The 19,407-nt window shown below is 38.1% G+C and overlaps 1 protein-coding gene across 4 annotated transcripts; it reads right to left on the reverse strand.

Annotated features, from left to right (window-relative positions):
• Nucleotides 1–577: 577 nt before the first annotated feature.
• isoc1 (isochorismatase domain containing 1) lies at nt 578–17,283 on the reverse strand. 4 transcript variants are annotated; one of them, XR_013815553.1, is made up of 6 exons: nt 16,813–17,120; nt 11,170–11,289; nt 10,831–11,034; nt 10,490–10,606; nt 1,055–2,089; nt 617–893 (listed from the first exon to the last, which is right to left on the reverse strand). XR_013815553.1 is itself a non-coding variant. In XM_079804157.1 (5 exons), exons 1-5 carry the CDS (start codon nt 17,074–17,076, stop codon nt 1,943–1,945), a joined length of 852 nt encoding a protein of 283 aa, XP_079660283.1. In that variant the 5' UTR covers nt 17,077–17,217; the 3' UTR covers nt 578–1,942. The 4 variants fall into 4 exon arrangements, 1 of the variants encoding a protein (XP_079660283.1); XR_013815554.1 differs by having other exon boundaries at nt 627–882; nt 1,039–2,089; nt 16,813–17,283; XR_013815555.1 differs by having other exon boundaries at nt 628–893; nt 1,039–2,089.
• Between the last annotated feature and the right edge of the window lie 2,124 nt (nt 17,284–19,407).

Below are 19,407 nucleotides of genomic sequence, written 5' to 3' on the forward strand. Positions count from 1 at the left end.
TGCTTATGGTCCGGTCTCCCATCATCGCAGGCTTTGAAGCATGTCAAAATCCAAAAAACTCATAAAAAGCAAAAAATAAATAAATTCTGCTCCATTTCTCTTTTTAAAATCTCACGAACGTCCGCTGTCAGTCACACACCTGCTACAGCCCATTCAACGACGCTCGGTTCAGTGTTGCCAAGTCTGGAAATTGGAAGCATTTACTGTTGATGTGGGTTGTTTTGTTTGTAGCCTATAGTCCACAGGTGTAAGTTGTCTTTACTTTAGCAATATTTATACTGGGCCCCATTTTGGCCGTGATTCCGCTACTTTTGATTAGCAATTGGAGGGATTTTGTTGTGCAGACCTGGCAACCTTCATGCACTTCGAAGTGCGCACCCTTCACTTTGGGACACAGCTTATAGAACCCAAAACACCACATGTGCTAAACAGGACAAGACAGACATGTGACAAAGTTGAAATATACCACATTTAGATGAAAAATGTATCCTGTTCTGTTCAATTTGGAAACTACGGTGATATTTCTTCCATTTCCTGATGTGCCTGGGCTCCGATTACTGTCGAATGCAGCTGTATTATAATTGTTTATGGACTTTAATAGAAACACCTTTATATTGACAAGATTTTGTGCATATAAACATTTATTCATATCAGAATAATATAGATCAGATACAAAAACGTGTTTGTAACTGCAATGCTACAAAGTGCACAAAAAAGTACAATCAGTAACAACTGTTCATCAATAGGCACCAAATACATATTTTTCTCCCAATATACATGTACACAACAAAATGGAGGCTGATTTCAGCACAAATACACACTCAACACACAAAAGAAATAGCAATAAATCAAACTGTAAATCAGTGGTTCTCAACTCCAGTCCTGGGGACCCACTGCTCTGCAGATTTTGTGTCGCTCTTATCTGACACACTCAGTTCAGGTCATGGAGCTCTCTCCTAACGAGCTGATGATCAGAATCAGGTGCCTTAAATAAGGTAGACATACAAAATGTGCAGAGCAGTGGGTCCCCAGGACCACGGGACCCCAGGACCACTGCTGTAAATGACACTTCCAACTTTAGGGCTAGTGCATTCTATAGGGTTTGGGCAATAAATTAAATCAAATCAAACAATAGGATGAAAACTGCCACATGTCTACACAAACACATCATTCAAGAAATACATAGAACTGTATGCAAACCAGATGCTCTCACGTTTGAAAATGACTGTAACAGTAAGTCTTAAAAAATAATATTCTAAGCTTCAGCTTTTTGGTAAAGATGAATATTTGACAGTTTAAAGAGAAAATCAACTGATCTGAGCTGTACCAGGAACCAGCACATTTAGATGAGAGGTAGTTTGATACACCATACTTTAAAATACAGCAACTCTTAATAAACAGGAAGGGAAGAGACACAAGCACTCTAAACTAATGCTTTCCACTGGTTATAGTCCTACAAAGTCAATGACAATGCGGCTAGGTCATCCATGGGCTCAAATATCTAAAAATCCACAGAAACTAAAGCTACAGAATAAACTTTGTCAATAGCCTCAAATTACATTATTAAACTGAACTGATTATATATTCAGAGCATGTACTTGCAATAACATAAAACACCTATTTGCCAACCGTCCTGCATTTATTCAGATCCTTTGGCTCGTCTGGATATAGACACCAATTCACTAATGACAGATTGGTGCTTCCAGGTCAGATCTTTTGCTCTGATAAAACAGACAGCTTTAAATACATTTAGGATTGTGTGGCTTTTAACCTAAATTATGCACATCAAATATAACTGTCTGTGGGGATGAAAAGCTGTATGATTTTAATTCTTGCATGTGTGCTGGTGAGGTGTGCATTTCAGTAGATTTCAGTGAAATGTTCCAGTATGTGTATTTTCTGAGAGAAATAAATTTCAGTGGAAGCTTTCATTGGACAGTGTTCAGACCTTGGACAGCAGGCCTGACTCTGGAGCGCTGGCTTTAATGATGTTCTGGATCTCTTTGAACTTCGGATGCTCTTTATCGGCCACAAGCTGCAGCACAACAGACTCACTGGTGGTGATGATGATTCCAGTGCGTGCCAGCCGCTGAGGAAGACCAAACAGAAATGTTACCTTTCTCCGCCTTTACTGCCCACCCAAACTATATTGTTTTAGGGTGTACCCACACTAGGTGACCTGAACCGTGGCCAAGCACGTTTGACCCCCAAAGTCTGGTTTGTTTCACTAGTGTGATCACTCTGTACTGTGCCCAGGCGCGGTTCGCTTAACCGCCCCTGGGCCGCTTGGAATAGGTGGGCCAGAGTACGGTTCAGTTGGGCTCGGGTGCAGAATGCATGTAGTGTGATCGCAAACTGTGCTGGAGCACAGAACAGCTACTACTTTTGTGTGCACTACTGTCATCATTACGACAACAAACCAAGGTTATTATAGTTTTGCATTTTTAAATTAGTTTTTATTTTATTATCGTTTTCAATTTTTCTACAAATTTCAGTTTAGTTTTAGTTAGTTTTATAAATTGTTTTGCTAGTTTTAGTTTAGTTTTTATTTTGTAAACACATTTCTATTTAGTTTTTATATATTTCGTTTCAGTTTTAGTAATTATAGTTTAGCAGAGTTACCAGAACGAAGTGTAAAGACCAAATCAAGATTTTTAATTTCAGCAAAGTTTAATGTTTGGACAGATTAGAGTTAACTTATGCAGACATCTTAATAAAAATAAAATAATGTAATACAGATTGTTTTATTTAATGCCATGTCAGCATCTAAGGCTATATTCAAAACCTTTTCATGCATAATCTTACTAAATAAGTCCTTAAATGAAATAACTTGATAAAAGAGCATTCTTGTCAAACTATGACCTATACGGCAAACAATGGTCTGAGATTGAACGAAGAACCAAATAAATGCAATGTAAAAATCTAAAAGTAAAAATGATAAATTCCAGACAAACTCAATGATATTAAAGATGATATATTGTTAAACAATAAGCTTATTTTAATTTCTTCAGTAGTACAATGTAGGCTAGCAGTGTGACCACAGCTAAAGTCATCTGACTACAGCCAACACAAATTGTTGTGAAGACAGTGTGATTAAATAATGAAGTGTATAGGCTGTTTGTGTGTGTGTGCGTGTGCGTGTGAGAGAGAGAGTGAGTGTGTGTGTGTCTGTCCTGTTATTCCCTTACTTTGTGGGGAAATGTCTCCACACGGATAATAATATTATTAGTAGTAAATGATTTGTGAAAACAATGATAACACCTTTGAGCCTGTCAATATTATGCTAACATGAAATCTCAAACACACAGTAGCACTTGCTACTATAGTTGCTGTTGCACCTGCGTCTCTCGTCGCGTATGAAACGGTGTTCTAAAAGCAGTGAACTCAAGTTCAATGTGAGTCTCATAACCTTGTGTCATTTCCCATTTCACTGCCACGAACGCATTCTTTGTGAGCAGCTGCTTAGGACTAGCGGTGTTCACTGCACGCGTCGCGTCACAGGACAGCGGTTAATCTCCTCAGCTCAGAAGTGCCATATACAGAAACTCCCTCATCCACCACAGGTCAGATTTTCAGACACAGTAAAGATAGCTTATTAATTACGAAAACAAATATTTATTTTTGCTAATTATTATTTTATTTTAGTTAGTTTTTCAGTAAAAGTTGTTAGTTTCGTTTAGTTTTAGTTTTTCATTTATTATGATTTTTTAATTTTATTTCAGTTTACGAAAATGTTTTCTGACCAATAGTTTTAGTCTTAGTTTCAGTTTTCGTTTACGAAAATAACCTTGCAACAAACATCTATTTCTTCTCAGACAGAACACTTTTTAATTAATTTAATTAAATAGAGTATATTTAGGTTTATAACAGGACTGGTTCTCAACTTATTGATGAACAGGAATTGTTGAATTGCGAGCAAATTCCTCCATAAACGTAATAATCTTCTGATAGGTGTAGCACAATCAAAGTGAAAATCTCTGTGGTGTAGTGGACAGCACATTCCAGGGCCCAGATTATGGCCGGGCCACTCTCTGTCCATAACAGTGGACAAAGGTTTGCTACATTTTGATTGGATCTTGGTAGAGACAAACAAACTGTCCAACGCCATCAGATAAAGATGCTAGGACAACATCCAGACACCTCTTAGAAGGCAATAAGAAGATCTCTTGTACCAAGCCCAGGAAGGACAAGACATCTCATTGGTCCACATGCAGTTTCTGCCCTTCACCCAAATCCCTAGTGTCCTGGTCTATGACTGCCATAAAAATTCCACAGGACCTCAACATTAGTGGGTGAAAGAAAGACCAAAATAATCTATCCAAATCCAGTCATAACTATGTTTGGAAACCTTAAGACTGATGTAAACTACACACATCCATTTCATACTTATTCAGAGAAATAAGTATTCTCAGGTGACAGCTATTTGTAATGCAACATCTTACACAGAATCAGTTGTTAATGAACAAATGAATGAACAGTTCAATCTTTTCCCATCATGTTTGGTTTCTATTTGTTTAGAATATTGCCATGGGTATTCTGATGGTGGTTTGGAAAGTGAGAAATGCATTGGTAAACTTTAAAGACACTTTAAAGACTTCTAACTGTGTACAGTATGCAAATGAGTTCCACAGGAGAAAGGAGGGTTAGTCTCACTGTGGACCCCCTCTGATGCCAGCAGCCAATCGCAACACTGGAATGGAGAAGCGCCAAATTGCAATCTCCTCCTATTCGGAAAAGGATAAAGGTACCCTTTCAACTGACACACCTTGTTCGGAGTCTCCCTTTAAGAGAGACATAACAGATACACAGTAATGTTCTGAGTCTACCCGGCAAGGATGAGACTGTGACAGAGCAACCAAGTTCTGAGCCTCTGGTTCATCCAGAGAGACAACAAAAGATCCAAGGATCTGAATCTACAGCTTGTGAGGCAGCAACAGATATGACCACGTTCTGAGCCTCCAGCCTGTGGGGAAAGAGACATTAACAAACACTACGTTCAGAGTTTAGTCCAGCGAGACTATAGCACGTCCCGAGTCTCCATGCCAGAGAGACCAAAGCGGATTGACCAAGTCCTGAGTGTCTGACCCACAGAGTCAGAAGACACACAGAGACATTTGCAACAAGGTTAAGCTCAGGAGAGCAAACCTTCACTTCGAGGTTCCTTCGTCTGCGTGTTCCAGATAAAGGACCTTCTGCAACTACTTAAGGGCCTCATCTGTGTGTTCCAGATTTTAGGACCCTTTGGTGCTCCAGGAGATCAGCATCCCACAGATCTTCGTGTTCAAGACTGTTGAAACGGATTCCAGCTCCTTTCCAACTGCATTGTCACCCAGCACAACCAGTGGAAGAAGTCACCTCCATCGGACTGCTTACTCAACCAAGTGGAACGTAAATATCACTAAACCAAACCTCTTTCTAGATACCTTGGCATTGTTGTATATTATCAGTATATGATTTTCTAATTTGCATAAGAGGTAATTTAACTGATGCTAGTTAATAACAAATAATCTTTCGTTATTTGTTTGATGCATAATAAGGTTCTTCACCTTAGTTTCAGAGAAACAACAGTCAATCTTTATATAAGATAACGCAACTCTTCCATAGCCACACTCAACTTAATCACATGTATTTTATGTATCTTATGCACTTTATTCCTTTATCATTCATTGTATTCATTTAGTAGTTGTGTTAGTTATTCTTGTTTATCTTTTGTTAATAAAATCTATTTTATTACAATTGTGTCTTACTTGTGCTGATAATACAGAAAAGGCTCTACAAGTTAGAAATCTCACCAATCTTTCAGATAAATCAGCTGACCAACTCTCCCCACTTTACATTCAATCTAAAATGATTGAACCGCCTCCTGTTTGGAATGTTCTCATAGAGCCATGGTAAAAGACCTTGACTAGTGTCCCAAACTAAGAGAGGGGGAAGGTGGTCATCTGATGTACTCATAACCACACCTTAAGTGACGTGTGATCCAAAAATCACAACGTCCGCGGTGACGTGAGTAGGCTACCAATCACTACCTTACTTAACGTCCTTGAATGGACGAAGGTAAAATCACTACATAATTGCCGTCCCTTGTTTGGACCCAAAAGTGAAATTATTACAGTGGCATAAATGATAAATCTATTAGGCAAAGCACTTTTCTTGTGAGTTCAATGTGCAGGCCAGCGGGGTATCCGCAGCTACCGTGCTTGACCCTTTAACTGTATGAAACATGAAGTGTTTGAATAGAGATGCACCCTAACAAATCTTTTACCAAGTCACGGAAACCTACATTTTTCATTTACCCTAAAACCAAAAATAATATTTAATAACACTCAAATAACAAAGTTGCATATAAACTATACAATTATACACAAGTGTTTTTTATATAAACTTTTTAATGATGTAATTGTTTCTACACCAGTTCTTTGTTGAAATATAAACATTTAAAGACAGCATGAAACGGAAGATGTGATAGTCTTTTCTTCCTTTTTGTGACATATCTGAGTGAAACAGATCCTGGAATGAGAAAAAAAAAAAAAGTAGGGCGGGACTTTTATGATTATGTCCTTCAGGATTGATCATATTGTAGGAAGTTGTGTGTTGCAGATCAAAATGGCAGTTTGCAGTCAGCTGTGGAGGATATTTAGTCTCACTCTCCACAAAGACACACATCATGAAAAAAAATGTTTTATTAAAGGTGAACTATGTAAGATTTTTGCAGTAAAATATCCAAAAACCACTAGGCCAGTGTTATATATTTTGTTCAGTTGAGTACTTAGAATATCCAAAATGTTTCCAACTATTTGTAAATCGTGAGAAATTGCTATTTTAACCAAGGAACCGGGACGTGTGAGCTATGCGTTTGAGGGAGTCGCCTGTCGATTGCGTCATATCTGCATTACCCTCGGTTTCCGGTTTTATTTAGCAAAAACGCTGTACTCTCACTGCAGTGTGAAGAAGTGTCATAGCAGCCGCAGAGTGAACGTCAAAACTTCTTTTTTAACACACTCAGATGTGTCTAATACGATAAACAGAGTTGCGTTACCTCATACTCATGACTGGAAAAGAGGAAGTGGCGCCGGCGACCGTGTCATAATAAAAGTCCCGCCGGCGACTATGCCATAATAACAGTCCCGCTCTTCAATCGCTCCTGCGGCCTTGCTCAGCTCCACAACACTCGGTCCTGCTCTGTTGCATACTACAGTAATGTTAATAATCACATCCATGAACATGATTTCCGCCCGAGTCATATCCTGACCCTTTCCCACCGGCTGAGAGGTGAAGACCACATGTCCCAAGATTCTGCACTCAAACGTGGCGTCATCAAACTACCTTTTTTTTTAACAGGCGACCTCTAGTGGACCGAAAAGTTACATAGTGTAGCTTTAAAGATTGCGAGTGCACATGAATTTTAAAAAATGTGCACAGATAAACAATTTATAATAAACTGCAACATTCTGTAAAAAAAAAGAGTAATAGTTCATTTTGATTTCATGGTGATTAAATACAGGGAGTGCAGAATTATTAGGCACGTTGATTTTCTGATCATATTTTTTTTCCAGGCACATTTGACCAATTCCAAACCACAGTAATCCTAATAACTACTATTTATTGATTTAGTATTTAATAATGTATAAGTGATATTTAATTGTTCATGAAGGCTGGAAAATGAAAATCACCTTATATTCAGGTGTGCAGAATTATTAGGCATGTTTTCTTTTACAGATAAATTGAGCCAAAAAAGAGATTTAACTCAGACTGAAAAGTCAAAAATTATTAAATGCCCATGAGAAGGATGCAATACTAATGCAATACTAGACATTGCAGTTAAGGCATGACCACTGGACAGTGAAATGCTCGTTGGGTCAGCAGGATCTGACAAAAACAGGTGGTGAAGAAAAGACACCTGTTAACTGCAAAAGAATTAAGAATTAAGGTGAAGAATTAAGTGTGAAACCATCAGGAACCCTTTAGTCTCCAGCGCCACCATTTTCCAGAGCTGCAACCTACCTGGAGTCTCCAGAAGTGCAAGGTGTCAGGATCTCAGAGACTTCAGTTAGGAAAAGAATCCTAAAAAATGACCCCCACTAGATAAGAATCACAAGCTGAAGTGTTGTAAAATACATGAAGAAGGTTTTTTTATAGGCTTTATGGACAGATAGGTTGAGAGTGACTCTTGAAGGACCAGCACCACATCCTCTAGTACCACTGTTTGAAGAATTCATCTTCCAGAATCTGGCAGTACGTTTTGGGAGTTCATTTTTAGTCCATCTCTGCAAAACGGACTTCAGGGTGGACTAAAATGAACTCCCAAAACGTACTGCCAGATTCTGGAAGATTCATTCTTCAAACAGTGGTACTAGAGGATGTGGTGCTGGTCCTTCAAGAGTCACTCTCAACCTATAAAACCTATAAAGCCTATAAAAAAGCAGGCTTCATGTATTTTACAACACTTCAGCTTGTGATTCTTATTTAGTGGGAGTCATTTTTTAGGATTCTTTTCCTAACTGAAGTCTCTGAGATCCTGACACCTTGCACTTCTGGAGACTCCAGGTAGGTTGCAGCTCTGGAAAATGGTGGCGCTGGAGACTAAAGGGTTCCTGATGGTTTCACACTTAATTCTTCACCTTAATTCTTAATTCTTTTGCGGTTAATAGGTGTCTTTTCTCCACCACATGTTTTTGTCTGACCCTGCAGACCCAACGAGCATTTCACTGTCCAATGGTCACGCCTTAACTGCAATGTCTAGTATTGCATCCTTCTCATGGGCATTTAATAATTTTTGACTTTTCAGTCTGAGTTAAATCTCTTTTTTGGCTCAATTTATCTGTAAAAGAAAACATGCCTAATAATTCTGCACACCTGAATATAAGGTGTTTTTCATTTCCAGCCTTCATGAACAATTATATATCACTTATACATTATTAAATACTAAATTAATAGTAGTTATTAGGATTACTGTGGTTTGGAATTGGTCAAATGTGCCTGGAAAATAAATATGATCAGAAAATCAACGTGCCTAATAATTCTGCACTCCCTGTAGTTGCTGCAATAAAAAAAAACTTGTTTTCATGGTGGATAAATAATAAAAGACAACAGGTTAAATAAAATTATAATAAATATGTATAATAATACAGTGCATATTAATCTAAATGCTTCTCTCTAGATTTAATTTTTCTAGCTGACTATTGAGTTATGGACACTTTTCTCAGGTAAATTTAATCACATTACGATTAACGTGGTAAACATGATGTTTACCAGTTGTAGGTTATCCACATTGTGCACAAGAAACAGACATTGACACTGTCAAAACATGCCATCAGAGAAGCGATAATTCAACATCCCCGTTTCAGCTGAAAACGAAAACTCATTTTCAGCAGAATAGTTTTGTTTACTGAAATTTCAGTCCATGACTGGAATAGATGTTTATGATTTCTGCCTCTCACAAAACATGAAAGGAAGTGGTCAAATGATATTCAACAGAACCCGACCTGCGAGTGTTCAGGTATTATTAAATTACCTTTCCAAATTATGAATACAAATATCATTATGAATAATGAACACCTGCGAGTGTTCAGGTATTATTAAATTACCTTTCCAAATTATGAATACAGATATCATTATGAATAATGAACACCTGCGAGTGTTCAGGTATTATTAAATTACCTTTCCAAATTATGAATACAAATATCATTATGAATAATAAAGTTCAGTCATGCATCGAGTTTCTCACTTGTGTTGTCAACACCTAACAATTAGGGTTGGGTACCGAAACCCGGTGCCAATATACCTATATAACCGGTATGTAACCGAATCGAATCAGAACGCAGATTTCGGTGCCACTTAAATTCAAACGTGCTTTCGCCCTTTGGCTGGTGCCGAGCCAGAGACAGACGCGCTTCATCGCTTGTCACATATCACAACTATTCAGTGTTTTCAACCATATAATGTTTATTTTAGGTTTCAGACATTTCTTTTCAGAAATATGGTCATATTTCAAAATAAAGCTGAACCTTGAAGCTGATTTGTAGCATACCAAGAATACCAACTAATTTGCTGTTATTAGTCCTGTAACTGTTATTTCATGTTAAATTAGGCCTATTGTAGTTGGGTTAGGTGGCTCAGGTTTTACTGGGAATTTGTTAAGTAAATTGTGCTTTGTATCTATTTATATTTATATATTTAAGTATACTTTAAACTTTTAATAAATTGTTCCATTTAAAGAATTTTTAATAATGTTTTTTCAATAAAAAGCCATTCTTTAAATGTCATCCACCGTTGTTTTGTGGCTCTTTTTTTTTTTTTAAGTATCGGTTCAGGCACCGGTACCATTTTAAAAGTATCGTTTTGGCACCGGTATTGTAAAAAAAAAACCAAACAATACCCAACCCTACTTACAATTGATGTTTACATGTTTGATACGCTGTCTTTCACTTTCCAAAATTGCTCGGTATAGGCTCCACCCTCTCTTCCAAAACACAAGTATCCATCTTACCTCTAGTGCAAACATCCTGTCCATCATGCTTCTCGAGGATGTTGCATCAGCAACAATGTGAACTTCAAAACCTCTTCCAATGAGATCCAGAGCGGTCTGCTGAATGCACACGTGTGTCTGCAAGAGACAAAACACTCATTTATTTTCTGTGAGCCAGTTTGAATTCTCTGCAAATGAAGGTCAGTTACATTTAACTTCCAAACAACTTTATAGCAGAAAGGAATCCATGTCCATTATTTCATGTTCATTCATGTCTTACTAAAAGGTGACCTACGGAGTCCTAATATTACAACAAAGAATTGGAGTAGAATAAATTAGACTCTCAGATGACAGGTACTGACCTCGACTCCAAAGAGCACGACACTGCGGACTCCTGAAATCTCAGCTAGGGCGGCCTCCACCTCCGGAAGCACCATGGAAAACTTAGTTTTGGGAAAAACTAATTTTGCCCCAGTCAGATCCATTTCCTGCACCGTGCTGCCCAGACCTTTAGGGTACTGCTCCGACACCACGACAGGAATACCCAGAATACGAGCCCCCTGCAGCTGCACCAACAGCAAATCGAGAGAAATGCTTAAACAACTCCAGCTTCTGCTGGGAACATTAAGTTTACACTGAACTAGAGTTGAGCTATAGGTGGCATATAAAGACTAATATCCAGAAAAGATCAGCAATATTACCAGCCTCTGGCCGACACTGATGATGTCACCGAAGTATTTGATGGCAGGTCTGAATCTCTCTTGCATGTCACAGCAGAAGAAAACTGTGGTGGCCGGGGAGAGGTTTCCTAACGTCGTGATCTGTGGTAAAGACACACTTCAGCTTTCAGGCAACAGTGTAATAAAACACTGACATCTCATGATCCATCCGCAACCAATCGCCACTGAAACGCTTCATAATAATTTTTGCCGTGGCTTAAAAACAAGGACAGCAATGAAATCACTAGCATAATGGAAGAAGTCATTTTTTCAGTAATACGTCTAAGATGATCATTGTGAACGACAGGACACTGGGATCATGGTCAGTTCATCACAAGGTCATTCAGATTGATCTAACCAGGACTAGACTGTGTGAATATGCATGTACATACCCCGACTCGCATATATAATGTAATGTAAATCACCATTGAGAATAAGAATAAAACATCCAGACATATCAAATTAATCATATATCAGTGGTGTGCAGAAATTAGGAGGCAAAGTCCTGACAGTTTTTTTTATAAATCAAATGTAAATTAATGTCCTAATTACACTTAATGTTGTTGCATTTTCCTGGTTAAATATTACCTTACTTTACAATTCTATTTTGGATTTTTACAAAAAAAAATTAATTAATCTCTATTTATTAAAAGATTAAAGTATAAATCTCAAGTTAATGTTAAGAATTTTTACATTTATTCCAAAAATAATAACCAAAGGCAGTAACAATTTTAAACATTATATATTATTTGTGAACCCGGGGTCCGTTCTTAGTACCTCGCTTAATACATCCGAGATGATTTGACAGACGACAGATATTGTAATCGTGATAACTGATCTTGATAAAAAATTGATAAAAATATCTGGATTAAGTTGTCTGAGATTACTGCATGTTCTAGTGTTCATTGGAAAGGGCAGATATATCGATACTCAAAACCATGATCAGCAATGCAGCGATTGGCTGGCAAGGCGGCAAGACAGCAACGTAATGACATATTAAAAAAAGAACATCAAACACCTGACGAAAAAAAAATATTTCTGGACCTGGACGTTCTTGTGTTGTTCTTGTTCTAAGAAATGGGGGAGCAAACATGGTAAAAGGAATGACACTTGCGGAACTTCCTTATTTAAGCTGCACTGCTCATACCCTTCAGCTCATTATTAATGAAGGCCTGTCTAGTCAAGAGAGCTATCCTGGACATTATCCATAGTTTTCAGTCACGTGACTGTCGCGGAGCCTTGGAGGGCAAAACTGCCATATAACTCCATAGAACGGCAGCACAAGCCTGTCAAATTTCCATCTTAAAACAAAAATATGTGAATAAGATGCACGTTTTGGGCACTTATGATCCATATACAGCACCTGCTGCAGTATTTCAATCACTGAAAACAGCGGGACGTTTTTAAAACGCTTAACGTGAAAAACACTATAAGGTGAGTTGCACCAATAAGGATTAAATTAAGCAAAGTTTAAAGGATTTGTTGATATGGGTTTTATTTTAAATCGAATCGTTGGACTACTTCATTTTAAACACAGATTAATTACGCAGTAAAACCGTTATAGAGCTGATCAAGCAGTAGACGGAGGTGAACTGACGACAGGCTAAAGAATCCTTAGTGCAACCCACCCTTAAAGTGCCGTAATGCACTAAAACAGTGATATTAAAAGATCAAATTCAGTTTACACCTTTTTGATGATGCATACTATATACAGGCGAGAGATGAGGCAAGAATATGAACGCAACGTGTTTTCTTTATAATGGGTTTCGATGAGGAAAACACCTAACGAGAAACCTTGTCCTTCAGATTAGACATTAAACCGAGGTCCTGACTCTCTGTGGTCATTAAATCTCCCAGGATGTCCTGGGATGAAAAAAAAAATTGAGTAAGGAAGTAACCCTGGCATCCTGGCCAAATTTGCCCAATGGCCTCTGTCCATCATGGCCTCCTAATCATCTCCATACTGATTGGCTTCATCACTCTGTCTCCTGTCCTGGTGGATGCTGCACATTGGTGGTGGTTGAGGAGAATACCTCCTTCTATTTGTAAAGTGCTTTGAGTACCCAGAAAAGCACTATATAAATGTAACAAATTATTAATAAATTATTCAGGAGGAGCTGGGTGTCCCAAAACACAACATCATCCAGGCCGTCCCAACTCGATGGAACTCAACACTTCACATGCTCCAAAGAATGGATGAACAGAGACAGGCACTGAATGTACACTGGTGAACATGGCCATATCAGCTGCTTATCTGCCACACAATGGGACATTGTCTGTAACCTTATTTGACACACTGGTTCCCATCGAAGATGGATGGAGATGAGCAAATCTGAGTCTACAGCAACATGTATTATCACCAGTGTGTCTGTTCTGAAGCTGATGCTGCAGGCAGAGGGTCCATCAGTAGGGATTAAAACTTTGCTTGACAGCCTGACAAAGCAGTTTTCCAAGGCAGAAGAGACAAAAAAATCTGTTCCTAGCACCACTCCTTGATCCCAGATACAAAGCCTGTGCCTTTGCATCTGAAGAAACACTTAAAGGTCCCATGGCATGGCATTTTTCTATTATTTTATAATGTTTCCTGAGGTGTACTTATATTGTTAGTATGATTTTTACATCATAAAATGTCATAATTTAGAAATAAAAGGCATTTTTTTCTATACTGCTGTTTGCCCTGTGGCTGAATGCCCTGTTTCAAGAGGCGTGTCTGCTGTGAGACTTCAGTAAAAACGGCCACTGTTGTGATTGGCTGACATCTTTGCATTTGATATGAGCGGAGGGGGCGTGGTTTAATGAGGTCTACGAGGCACGAGCAGGCACGAGCTGCTGCCAGAGAGACGGATGGACCTGAGTTCACTCGACATCAGTTCTGTCAGTCTCAGTTCAGTGAACTGTTTTAGTTACAGCATATACTTCAGGTTATTAGTCTATTTCTAGTCGGAGGGACTGTCACTCATGTCAAAAAGTTAGTAACTCTAGTAAATTATGGATCAGCGCTGACTGGAGACGCGAACCGTTTAGAACGATTCAGTCCGATTTGGTGAACTGATTCGGTTCACTAAAAAGAACCGGTTCAAAAGAAAGATCGTTCGCGAACCGGACATCACTAATGTACCAGAGACTGAGCTCAGCGATTGCTAACAAAGTTATTTATAGTAACTACTGAGTTATGAGAGCGCTGTCAGTCAGCGCGAGTTTATTGTGTTTGTATCTGAGAGTTCTGAATAAACACGAGTCCCAGTCACGCCGAGTCCGTCTTCATCATTATTACCAACTTTGTAACACATGCAAAGTACCATTACAGCTGTCGAGATGAACGAGTTACGAGTAAGTGTTGATAATAGCATCATTTTTAGATATGTTCCTATCATATGGAAAGCATCAGTGACGCGCATTGAGTACACAGCGCAAACAAAGACACAACAGCAGTAATCGAATGTAATCCAGTTTATTGTGGGAATAGCTGGCTAGCCTAGCCGGATACCCTCACGCTTACCCCCCTTCTGCTTAATCTCTGGCCGCGTTTGGTGCCTCCGCTGTGGGCCAGATGCAGTACTGGGGGTCGGGGATGTTGAAGGCCGAGCTTCGGCGTGTGTGAGGTTTATCTCTAAAGATGTTACTCTGCTGATGTTGAGCAGAAACGACTGTATCCACATTGTAGAACAGATAGACGCGACGAGGACGTACAAAAACACTGACTCACAAGATAGAAAACACGAAAACACTGTTCTGTCGGGAGAGAGAGAGAAGCCGCTGCGTGTGCACGAATAATAAATAATTGGCTACACATCAGAAATCACTGATCACAGATCAGAAGGAACTGAAAAAAGACTTCTGTTTTCATTTGTACATCCAAACACTGAGAAACTGCCAGCATTCACTCGTTCACAAGCAATGATCTCTCGAGCGTTTGCATGGGCGTGCTAGAGTCTCTGGGCGGAGGAAAGGGAGGTAACCGCTCCTGCTTGGACGTCAAACCAGGAGACTTCAGGATTGGCTAGTCTGGCCTGTCATTTTCTCAAAGGCAGAGAAAGACAGCCAGAACTCGGGTTTACACCGATCAACATTTCTATCCACTTGGGGACAATATTCAGGCTAGGGGAACTCATATTAATGTTGAAAAACCTCATAAAATGAAAATTTCATGCCATGGGACCTTTAAGAAAGGAATACTGTGGCTAAACGAGCTGAAGAGCTTGGCAAGCTCAAAGAAGAAGATCCGAGCTCTCCACCAGAAGGACCTGAGCAGGATGAGAGGTTAAATCCAGAGACAAAGAAGCAGAGAATCCATCAGCCCACTTTAATGGACACCACAGCTGTGTCTCTGGGGATGTACAAGCTTTGAGCGTGAGCTTGAGTGCCATTTGTCAGAGCAGGTGGCAGAAAAATAAAACAGACAAGATTTAAAACACTTGCACATCTGGCCAAGAAATTCCTGTGCCCCCCACCATCCACTGTGCCTAGTGAAAGGGTGTTCAGTGAAATGGGCATGCTTTATGACGCCAGGAGGAGCTGACACCATGAAAGCCAACTCTGCTTTCTCCATTATAATTTGAGGTTTCTAAACTTTGAATATTAAATTTTTTTTTTTTTGCGTTGTGACCGCATTACCACCTCGGGTGTGCATCACTTTTTCTAATAATTCAACGGCCTGTCGTCATTTATTCCTTGAATCTATTGCAGTTCTATAAAAGGACTAGTTCCACCTGTTTCGCAAGTTCAAATGTTGTTGTTATTTGAAGTGTCTTTTTTATTCATTTTGGATGTAGGCCTAAATGTTTTTATAGTTATTTAGAGTGTTTACTTTTTGTTTCAGTTTGAATGCATGTCTTTTATTGACTTCAATATTTAATATAATATATTCATATTTATATATTTATTTCCAGTACTGTTTTGTACACATTTGTTTTTGTAATAAAGTTAAGCACTGTTTTGTTTTTTATCCAGTATCCATTTTAAAAACGGTCGGTTTCCAAAGTTATCGGTGGACCTCTACTTTTTAATGTCACATTTAGTAATATTTGTGTTGTTTTATTTTTGAAAACATGGATCATTTTCTCATTACATTTTTTTGAGGAGGCATTGCATCCCGCTCCTGATATATAACGTTAGCCTATATTTACACACACAAATGAAAGCTGAAATTAAAACAGCTTCATTCGCTCGCTTCCTGTTTCGAGAATGTAAACACGGTCAGTGTTTATCATTGAAACGACACACAGACCTTCTTACACACAAATAACAGGATTTTAGATCCCAGATCCCAGCCTGTAAGAGAAAATCCCACTTATGTAATATCCATGCATTTAATGATTATATCGTCTGTAATTTCACTCAACTCGTGTTTTCTGTAACATCTTACTTTCATTTTACCAAGTAGGCTAGCAGTAGAAATGGCTATTAAGACGGCACATAAATATAATAAACATAAATAAATCATTGATGTAACAGTCAAACAATATCAGAGAAATTAAAGTGTTTTGTTAAAACATCGAGCTCATCCAACAAAGTTTGACACATACTCCCATAAGCGCGACACTTTTACATTGGAAATTTTCACTGAACACGGCACATAATAAAAGGATGGTTAATACAGGTGTGATGTGTAAAATATGAGCTTACATCCATCTGCAGAGGTACTAATCTCAGCCGACATTTCTCTGAGATCACGAATCCCTTCGGTAAATCAATGTACTGACCCCATTCCTCCGAGAAATACTGAAGCACCAGTTTACGATGGACATCGATCTGATGTCCGTAAATTGACAGAAACTTCTGGATGAGCACTTCATATCCTGAACCCACGGACACAGACGAGGGCCGTGAGAACACAGAGAATGAGAATAACACAAGGACATGGTTATTGTTGCTGTGAGTGTCCGCCATGATGCTCCTCAACTCTCCTCTATGAAATCATGATGCCCAAGCCCAACTCACAAATGATTTGTTCTTAAGAATCGATTCTTAAGAATCGAGCTCATAAAGTTGTGGACTGATCTGTTTCTGTCTGCGCGATATGTCTGTATTATTTATCAGTTCAGTTCGAGCATTCCTTTGTGAACTGAACCCAGGAAACTGGCACAGGAACAGTGCGCAAGTCTGTTAACAAACCTGTAATGTGGCAAGTGATGTCTGAAACCAATCGAATATTTTTAATGAATCATTTGAACGAACTTTTCGAAAGAAACGATTCGTTAAAATTACTAAAAATTCTTATATTATTGTCTGATATTAGTGCGCCGCTGATATTGAAAACGACAGCACTGGTGCTTTTGTGATTTTTCAGCTCTTCTTTACGGCGACTTTGAAGTGAAACCTGACTAGTTTGACTGAGGCACTTTGTGATAAGGTGACCAGATTTCTGAAATGGAAACCGGGGACATTTCCTATTTGAGTGGTCAAGATATCACTAAAATCTCATTTGTTATTATCTTTTAATTAAAAAACAGGGACAATAAATTTTTGAATGTTTTGTTGTGGGCTCCCTATATTATTATTAACATTAATAATTATTATGATTTAGTTTTATTATTAGGATTTTTGGTCTGGGTTTAATACAATTCAAGGCACCCGCAAACAAACAAACAAACAACAAAAACACTGAAAACTGTTAGTAACCACAAGATCGTTCAAAACAATATTATAACATGACTTAACAAAAACAAACAAAAATAAAATAAATATGATAAATAAAACTATTTAACAAATATTTTAACATTTATAATTGTATTTAATTTTTTTTTCACAAGTTTGTAGCCTACTATATTACTTTTTTAATTCAAATGTTTTGTTACGTTTGTGCTTGCAGATAACTCTTACTATCGTCAATTGGTCTTGTTATTTTGCATTTTAGGCTTATTTTAAGCAGAAAGTATGTGTATTATGCACATGTATTTGTTGCAAGTGTAAAGTTAATTGTTTAGGTTTTTTATAGATGTGTGGTAGCCTAATCACTGCTTGTGACTGCGGAACTTTTGGGGACAAAACAATCCCGCAACCTGTTGAGGCTCTTTTATTAAGCACATACAAACAGTATTACTTTAATTTAACATGAACAGTTAGTATGTTACTACATTGAAAGGATAACGATGTTTATTTTTATATTTGACGATAATGTTATGTTCTTCATGAAGTAGTAGCGGCGCGCGCACGCGCGCGCGACCAAGTAGAGTCAGCATATCTCACAGGCTGCTGGATGTTGGTTGGGGGCCTTTTTTGCAATATATCTGCGGGTTGTTTTTAACCATAGACAGTAACGAGCTGTAAAACGGGGATATTTCCGGGGACAGCTCCAGTCGGGAACAGAACACCAAAAACCGGGACTGTCCCCGGAAAACGGGGACGTGATCACCCTACTTTGTGAACAATCTGGCAATGATCTCTAGACCCTCTGAATGATGAATTGGAACCCCAAACGATAACATGTATAATTCATTATCAATTTTATTATGAAGTGAAATGCTTGCAAACACACTCAACGTCAGTTACAGACAATATAATCATATGGCTTTCTTCCTCAGTATCATGACATCATTATAAAACAACTAATAGACAACGGACTATAGATGACGATATACACTGTTGTTAAAACAAGCTTCACAAAGATGAAGAACAGGAATTCGTAGTAGTCTGTTGAAGAGGTAGCATGTGTTGAAACACTTGGACTTCAAATTCAGTCTTACTTTTCTGTTGCTATAGAAATTTGATCAAAACCAAGTTTGACGTTTGAGATAAGTGATGCCTTGCATTGGGTTCTGACATGCTTTTCACCATACAGAAAGCTGATTGTGAAAACGTGAATGCATGTAAACAAAATTTATTATTACATAATTAGGTTAATAAAACTGATTGAAACCATTGCATATATTTATCACTTCAGTAGGCAAAGTGAAGAAAAAGTTATGTTTTAAATATAATTCACAGTGAATCTCAAATATTTCAAGTGTCAATATTTCATTCGTATTTAACAAAACTACAACAAAATCACACAAAAATAAGACAATCTTCACTTTCTATGGTGCTCAGAAGCACACACACAAAAAAAAAATAATAATATTATATATACATATATATATATATATATATATATATATATATATATATATATATATATACATACACACAGTTCAAGGCACAGTCAGACTTGGTCTGTGTATTTGAAGTATTCAAAGTACATGTGTATTACACATATTTATAACATTACACAGCAAACATATA

Source organism: Gobio gobio (assembly GCF_949357685.1).
Source record: "Gobio gobio genome assembly, chromosome: 22".
In the NCBI taxonomy this organism is placed as follows: domain Eukaryota; kingdom Metazoa; phylum Chordata; class Actinopteri; order Cypriniformes; family Gobionidae; genus Gobio; species Gobio gobio.

Excerpts from the sequence above, each read along its gene's own strand:
- isoc1 (XM_079804157.1), bottom strand. The coding sequence starts at position 17,076 with ATGGCGGACACTCACAGCAACAATAACCATGTCCTTGTGTTATTCTCA. Across the intron at positions 11,290-16,812 it reads TAGTACCTCTGCAGATGGAT|ATCACGACGTTAGGAAACCT; the intron begins GTAAGCTCATAT and ends TCTTTACCACAG. Across the intron at positions 2,090-10,489 it reads ACAGGATGTTTGCACTAGAG|CGGCTGGCACGCACTGGAAT; the intron begins GTAAGATGGATA and ends GGTCTTCCTCAG.